The 8,480-nt window shown below is 46.2% G+C and overlaps 1 protein-coding gene across 1 annotated transcript; it reads right to left on the bottom strand.

Moving 5' to 3' along the window:
- Window positions 1–1,799: 1,799 nt before the first annotated feature.
- On the bottom strand, window positions 1,800–7,095 carry LOC308432743 (UPF0561 protein C2orf68 homolog). The gene is made up of 4 exons (XM_080932529.1): window positions 6,439–7,095; window positions 6,243–6,361; window positions 5,202–5,353; window positions 1,800–4,891 (listed from the first exon to the last, which is right to left on the bottom strand). Exons 1-4 carry the CDS (start codon window positions 6,543–6,545, stop codon window positions 4,769–4,771), a joined length of 501 nt encoding a protein of 166 aa, XP_080788655.1. The 5' UTR covers window positions 6,546–7,095; the 3' UTR covers window positions 1,800–4,768.
- Between the last annotated feature and the right edge of the window lie 1,385 nt (window positions 7,096–8,480).

Below are 8,480 nucleotides of genomic sequence, written 5' to 3' on the forward strand. Positions count from 1 at the left end.
CCCTAGGGACAAAGGTGAATCAGTAACACAGAATATCTTCCTGTCCCACTACATTCCAACTAGCCAGGTACCTTTTTTCTTTTATCTTTAAGTGAGGCTGTGAACCACCATTGAAAGCTATTTTGGGGGAGGGGGTAGTGCCCTATTATGTAATTCCGACTAACCTCAGACGAAGGATCCTCCTGGCTTTAGCTCCAGAGTGTAAGGGTTAATTAAACACCTGGTTAGCTTGTTTTCTTAGTCCTGCAGTTGGAACTCCCTCAATTTGGCTCAATTTTTTTTTTTAAACTTGTGTGCTACAGTGTGTGCTGCTGGGAACTGAACCTGAGTCCTGTGAAGAGCATCAAGTGTTTTTAACAGCTGAGCCATTTCTCTACGTGTGTGTGTGTGTGTGTGTGTATGTAAAATTTGAGACAAGGTCTAACTATGTACAGGCTGGCTTTGGACAGATTTGCCTGGCTCCCCAGTGCTGGGATTAAAGACGTGCCCCAAACCCAGCTTAGCCTTTAACCTTTGACTGTCATCCTGCCTCTACCTCAGTACTGCCAGTGCAGCCTGTATGGGTACGCCATAGCTTTGTGGTCCCTCACACTCACTGTACTCTCCTGAGCTGGGTTTGTGTATCTCTCATCCCAGGGGAAGGTTTTGGAAGATTGCTCAAGAACCCTACTGACTCTTCTGACATGTTGTTAGGTGACTAGAACTCCAGGGCTGTGTTGCTGCAGGCACTTTTAAGTTTAATATGTCAGCTTGAATAACCCCTAAAACAAATTCTCTTGAGATACAGGTCCTGAAGAAGCCCAGGCTGTTTATGAACACCTGAAGAAGGAAGATGCCTAAGAGGACATAGCAGGACCAGACAGAGGGCTTTAAAAGTTTCAACCCTTATGTTACATGAGTCTAGCTGAAACACTCCAACCAGAACAGCTCTTAAAATAGTCAGCACAGTGAGAGGCGAGAGTTTCAGGGCTGAATGGGCAGCCGAGTGACTCTAGGACAGGCTCTTTACCTCCCTCCCCCCAAGTACACAAGAGGTTTCACAACTTTTGGTAAAAACAGTGCTGTAAAAATAGTTTATTGATTTAAAAAGTACCTTCCATGATTTTCAAACACTTTGCATAATTCATTTTATTTATACAGAAACACTGGGAACGAGAATAACATATGGCTTTTCCACATTTAGCACCATGGCATGGCCAGTACACTCATGCTTGCTGTTTGGCTTAGCTGCTCTCAAATGGACAGTGACTCTTCTGTCTCCAGCTCTTGAGCTGTTCACCACCATTCCCAACCTCTTGTTCTGTTTGCTCTGGGAAGGGAGGAACCCCTAACTAGGAAGGTTTTCACTTCTACCAACACTCTAATGCCAAGGAAATGAGGGCTGGATGCCAACAGCTCCTCAGGGATAGGACAGGGATTCAAAAGAGTTAAGGTTTCAAATAACTGTCAAAATTCCATATGCGATTTTCCCAAAAGACTCAGAGGTAGGAAAGTCATCTGTCCTTTATACAAAGGTCTCATTCAAATTTGATTTATCTGGGAAGCACCACCCTAACACACACAGGTCTTGCCAAACACACAACAGGTTGGACACTCACCACCCCAAAGAGCTTCCACTTCTCTGGGCTGCTCTAATTAGCAGTGCACCTCAGATATCCAGAGAGATGGAATGTTCTTTCACATTTATTCTAGATCCACACCTGCTGGTTAGACTGCAGCCAGTACTCTCATCATATACACTTTTATACTGTTTCCCTTCTTGCCCCACACTCGTCAGTCTTTCATGCTTGCCAGTGGGCTACAACCCCAGCTTTATCATTTATTTTTGCACAGCACAAAACCCCTCACAAAACCAATTCTCTCTCATGAATGATATACACTCGGTCCAGGAATCACAAAACTGTGAAATACAGGCTTAATTCTAGTCAAGAACTGAGAGAAAAATACCATTCCATACAGAATGGGAATGGAACTTTTTGTTTGATACAAGGTCTATGTAGTCCTGGCTGTCCTGGAATTTGTAGATAAGGCTGGCCTCAGAACTCTAGAGACCTTCCTACCTCTCCCTCCCAAGTGCTGGGATTAATGGTATGTGCCACCATGCCTGGATATAAGGCAATCCTTTTATCTCAGCCTTTCACATGCTGGCATTACCAGCATGTACCATCATACCTGGCCCAGCTTCCCATGCTCTCCTCTCCCTCCCCCAAAAAGACAGCCAGAACTATCTACTCAAATGAATGTTGATTCTGAAGCAGTTTGCTGTTAAGTCCTGCCTATGGCTTCTACTGTGCTATAACACTGGGCAGTTCTGAAAATTCACTATGGCCTGTGAGTTTTGAAATAGATAAGAGACATCTGGAAGCAGGTCTGCCAAATAAACTGGACAGTATTACTGTGTACCCCAGAATAAGCCAACGGAGCAATGAAGTTCAGCCATAAGGCTGAGGGCAGTCCCAAGAAGCATTTTAGGGATGCCTAGAAAATATCAGCTCAAACGGGCTGGCTCAGAATGACCACTCTTCATTTAGGCATAGGTCTGGGGCTTTCGGTAGTCATACAGGACAAATTAACTAAGAATCAAGAGTGCATTCTTAGCTAGAAAATCTTTTATACACACTGATAAGCAAAGTGCTTCTGGAAAAAGAGCTTAAAGAAGTTTCCATCAGTCTCCCATCTGAGGTCTTTGTGAGGACCACATAGACACATAAAAGGCCTCTACAGAACACTGTGTTCATCTATATCTTCCTTCAGCAAGAAGTGGGAATAACAGCAAATTTGTAGGTGCTGCTTCTCAGATTCTTTTTCGGGTGTTTTCAGGTTCAGTAACAGTGCTCAGGATATAGGAAGCACAGCTCTAAGAACACAGACTCCAAAGAAATGCCAATGTTCCTTGTCCAGCCAGAGTTCCAGTGAATCCTGTGTTTCAAGTCAGAATATGGACTGATGAACTGGAGACTAGAATGACCTGCAGGATGAAGACCCTGGAGGCTCTGGATGGTATCTAACCATGTAAGCCCACAGGCACTTACAGCACTAGTGCACAAGTACAGGGTGAAGGCTTTCCCCCACAGCAGACGGGATTAGGACTAACAAGCTTAAGGCACTGAACCCTGGGACCAGCTCTCCTGCTCTAGAGCATTTAGGTCCCCAGCCACCCCCAGAAGTCTGGCATGGCAAGCTGTGACTCACTGTTTTAATAAAGCAGATCCCAGCTACATTACACGTTCTCAGCAGAGTGGAGAACACAGTGGGGACCCCACATGTTCTTGAAGAGCTAAGCTACTGACCTCGTATAGTTACAATGCTCTTGAGACCCTAGAAGACAAACTCCTGGGGGAGGTTTGGTTGTGCGCTGTTTTAAGACTCACATTTCAAATTGCTGAAGTTAGGCTCTTGTGTCAAATCTTAGGTGCCCCTGAATTCCTGTGCACAGGATGTCTGGTGGACTTCAGACCTTAGCCTAAGCTTGTGTTGGGAAATGTCCCCTGTTGGAAAGACGCTATGTCTGGAGATCTTTACCCAAAGGACCTAAGTTAAGTTACATTTACTTAGTTTTTTCTTGGGACAGCTTAGGTTGGTCTTTAACTTGCAGCCCTCCTCATACTTTGGCCTCTTTCATGCTGGGGTTCAAGAGTGTATCATCAGACTCAGACACATTCTTAGGAGGCATGAGAGAAGAAAGTGTGGGGCAGAGAAAGGGTCATTTCCCTTCCTCTATGTTCCTTCCCACCCCGGGACAATTACAGCTGTTGCCAACTCTTCCAGCTTCAGTAACTCGCCATTGCTAAACCACAACAGGAGAGCTGCTTTTAAGTCTGCTTTGCTAATTCCCCTTTAGTTTGAGCAGAGGGTGGTCTGTTTACAGCTGGGGGGTAAATTTAGCAAGCCCAGCCAAGATAGGCTTTGCTTTTTCAAACTTTTTTGTTGTTGTGTTTGAGATAGGCTCTCCCTACTGCTTATCTGTCCTGGAACTAGATGTGTCTGGATGTAGACCAACCAGGCTGGGCCTTGAACTCACAGAGATCCACCAGTCTCTACCTCCATACTGAGATTAAAGGCAAGTACCACCACGATTAGCAGGGCAGGTTTTCAACTAAGGACTGCAACTTAGCTTAGCATCTTCTTCCTGGGTCTCCAATATAGTCTACATAGACAGTGCAAAGCAGTGAGGCCCATGTAGCTTGGGAAGGCCACGGAAGGGCAAGGAGATGTGTTTCCACATAGGCCTCAAAACCAAAGCTCTCCTGTTGTATTGGCATCAGAATGGCTTGGCGAACTTGTTAGGAAGACAGGCTCCCAGAAGCCCCACTTCTAAATTCCTGAGTGGCAGAGAAACAGTTGTGTTGTGGGTGGGGGTGGGGGAAATGGATTCTACCCAAGGCAAAAAGATAGGAGAAAGGACAACTGGAAACAGATCTAGGGAAAAATGAGTGGAAGAAAGCAGAAACACGAAGGGGCCTGACAAATGACCTCATTAAGACAGCAGCACATAGGCAAAGGCTTCAGAAAGTCTGGCTCTCCCTGAAGTCTCTGCTCCCCAAACACCAAGTTAGCTAAAGCTGTCATAAAATTCCAGAATGTTAGGTTAGATCAATGAGACAAGAAAGAATGGCTGCTGGGAGGTAGGTCAGATGTGGTCCTACAAGACCCTCGTGGATACAGCAGCTTAGAGAAGGAGGACAGGATCCCTGAAGACCACACAGATTCATCCTGGTACCCCCAAACTAGAGGTGAGCCAGGTGCAGTGAATTCTGCCTTCAACCAGTCAGTGTTGGCTCTGGCGCTTTGCAAGTTCCTCCTGGATGCGCAATCTGAGGGCTTCTCGCATGGCTGGATCCAGAGGTGTGTGTGCCGAAACTTCCTCACTCACCCTTCCGGGATCATCGTCCTACGTGGAGGAAGAGTCAGGAAGCTGAGAGCCTGGCCTCTCTCAGAAAAGTGCTGCCCTAGTCCTAGACAGCATTCTCACAGAACCGTTTGGCTTAAGGCTTCTCGTTCCTCAGGAGTCTCCTGTAACAGTGATTCTCAACTGAGGGTCACAAGTTTTCCCTGCTCCCCCAGCTAGGAATTTCTGTGTGCTGAGAATACCTGATGGGAAGACATGTTTTTCCACTGGCCCTGAGATTAACAATGGCTCAGGAACAGGTGGTAGTTTCCATCATGACCCAGGACCGTCAAGCTGTTTCCAGAAGGCATACCTGATATACAATAACTGACGTGACCTCTCCACTGTCCGCCTCATATTCTAAACAGAAGAGCTGGCGGCCAGGAGGCTCCAGCTCAGAGCTTCCACTACTGCTGCTTTCACTGGACTCCTCACAGTCTGGGTTGACTGACTGGGTAGAGCCATCTGTAAGGGCAAACCAGAATGAGAGGGAATAGGGGGATGCTGCTAAAATCCCTGCCCACACAAACTATCAGAAAAAGAACACCAAGAAATCCTCCAAGCTTTCGGCAGACCCTGGGTATTGTATTTATATGTGTGCACACAGCGTGTGTGGTGTGTGTGTGTTCTTAGGGGAACTGTCAATCAGGATTTTAACTTCTCTCTCTCTCTCTCTCTCTCTCCACTCTAGCATCATTCTGTTAGAAAGTAAGTACAAGATGCATATGTCTCCTGATATCACCGGAAGATACTGAAAGGGTGGACGGAGCTCTGCTTCAGTTCAAATCCAGGTGCTATTTACTAGCTTTGAGATGTTGGACAACTTATTCACCTCTTTGAATAGTAAGTAAAACAGACATAATAGTTTTTAGATTAATGGTGTCCTATGTTCTCAGTGAGTTAATGTACTAAATATCTAAACCCTCTGTAAATAACAGCCCACAAACTTAGTGTGATATGTTAGTAAACATGAGTTCATGGTCACAGGAAAGCCAAGAAAAGGCCATTTACTGGGTTCATTTCATTTTATGTACTGATCCTTTTTGTTAGTTTGTTTTGCTTTTTGGTTTTGGTTTTTGTATCTTTTTAAAATCTCAGCCAGACTTTCTCTCTTCCAGGTGGCAGAAATATTAAAACACAGCATGACAGACCACTAGTGGACAGCGATTCCTGGCCGGGTCCCAGGTACCTTATGTAACAGTGTTGTTTAACTGGGGTCACTGGCCCTGGAGCGGAGAAGTGGGGGCGCTGACGTGGATGCAGTGGCTTCTGTAAGGGCCGGGTGAGCAGGAGCCCTGACGCAAAGAAGAGGGGCTTGCCCAGGGGGCGGGGCCAAGAGCGGGCGGCTGCTCACCTCGGTGGCGCGGCAGGTACACCTGTAGGTCTGGCTTGCGGGGCCGCGTGGGTGCGGGCGTGTGGCGCCTCCTCGCCTTCTCCTTGGCCGCCTGCTTCACCTTCTTGTCGTAGTCGTCCCTGCGGGGAGCCGAGCGGGAGTCAGGCGCTGTCACCCGGCCGAATCGGCCGGGCCGGGCCTTGGGGCGGGGCGGTACCGAGCGATCTGGTTCCGACGGATATGGTGTACGAAGCCGTGGCTCATGTCCAGACGCCCGCCGGGCTTGCAGCACAACCCCGAGCCGGGATCCCGTGCCGCCTCCATTCGGATCCTGGGTACAGAACCGCCGCAACAGCCACAACGGCCGCGGAACTCAGGCCGCCGGAAGTGGACCACACGACTTCCGGCTCCGATGCCCTTTCTTCCGGTTGCGTAGGGGCGGGTGCGGCGGAGCGTGAAATTTGAGGGTGAAACCTGAGAACCTTGATTTGTGGATCCCTATTAGAACTGGAGGTTCGCTTTTTTTGTAATATTATTACCTGTACAAAAGAAGAATTGTATAACGAGTACCAGGACATGATTTTTAAAATTCGAGTCATCCACGAATACCGAAAGTGCTCTCTATTAGTCTAGAGATGTTGGCTTCCTTTTCTAGCCCTTTAAAAACTACGTTCTTTAGTACAATAAGCTTCATTATGAGATCAAATATGTGTATATATGTATTGTGTGTATCTGCTTTGCTCCTATCTTTAAAGCTAGATTCTGCTCATGAGGAAGTTATATTTTGTCATCCCCATCACCTTTGCTCCATTTTCTCTTCTTTTAGACCCCTTCCTTGCCTCCTCTAGTTCTTCCCCCACCACACACACTTAAATGTAGGTCCTTCTTATGGAAAAAGCATGTAATATTTGTGATTCATCTTTCCAAATTGTACTGAATTCGCTTAACATCTCCCAGTTCACCATTTACCTGCCAGTGGCATTTCTTTCTTTATGGCGGAATTAAAAAAGTTATACATGCCACTTGGTTGACTCTTTAATCCAACTGTGCCTAAGTGTCCTTATTTTTGTGGTTGTTGTGTGTGTAGGCTAGAGGACACCAGGTGCTCTGGTCTGTATTCTCTACCTGTTCCTTTGAGATAGGGTCTCTCACTCAACCTGTAGTTAAGCTGACAGCCACAAAGACCTAGTGGTCCACCTGTCTTCACTTCCCAAAGGACTAGGATTATAGGCTTGTGTAGGCCACGCCCACTCTAGGCTTTTTATATGGGTTCTGGGGATTTGAACTCATGCTTGGACAGTAAGTATTCTCACCGACTGAATCAATCTCTGTAGTGAACATACTAAAAACATATATCTCTAATAGGCACCGAGGCAGACAAGTGCTCAGGTAGACAAGTTTTTCCTACCCGTACCCAGTCCCTATTTCAGCCACATTGGAGCTGCACTGCTGGGGTCCAGATCACTTGCCTGACTGTCCATGGAAGGAACCAAGGCTTTTAAGGGTCTAACAATGTATAGCCTTCTTTCTTACCTTCTGGTGTGTAGCCTAGGATAGTCTTGAACTAACTAGGTAGCTCAGTTGGCCTTAAACTTTGGGTTTCTTTTTGCCTCAGCCTGTGTATATAGTTTTTCAAGTTTTCAGTTTAAAATGTAAAAATCAGAAACTCATCATCTAGAGGAGTGACAAAGTCTAGTACATTTGATGGGACGTTACAATGAGAGTAAAGGAACAGACTATAGTGAATGAGAGAGCTGGCCAGAAAGAGGAAATAGCGACTCACATTTGAGCACAAAACTCTAGGAAATGTAGGCACCGTTGTGGTTTGGGTGGAATTCTACATGGGCACAAGGACATTTCTGGGGTCAGATAAGCTTCTTCTCTTGGTTATGACAGTTCACACGTGTCTCTTTAGTACATTATACATGTCAAACGTGTACTATCCTGTATATCAATTATACCTCGGTGGATCTGTTCAAATAGGCAAGGACTAAGGAAGGCATGACTCAGTGGTAAAGCTGAATTTGAAGTTTTATTAGCTAAACAATAAATGCACCTTAACAGAGTATTTGCAAACTCCCTTTTTCAAGAGCCCTTTACATATGCTACCAATTGAAGTTCCCAGGTGCAAGCCTGAATGGAGGAGTTAATTTGGGAATACTGGCTCCTTTTCCTGTTTAGGTCATCAGCCCCTGATCGGGAACGTCTCTGGATTGTGATTTCGAGACACAAACTGTCCTGAAGATATCTCGGGTCAAA

Source organism: Micromys minutus (assembly GCF_963924665.1).
Source record: "Micromys minutus genome assembly, chromosome: 18".
NCBI lineage: Eukaryota > Metazoa > Chordata > Mammalia > Rodentia > Muridae > Micromys > Micromys minutus.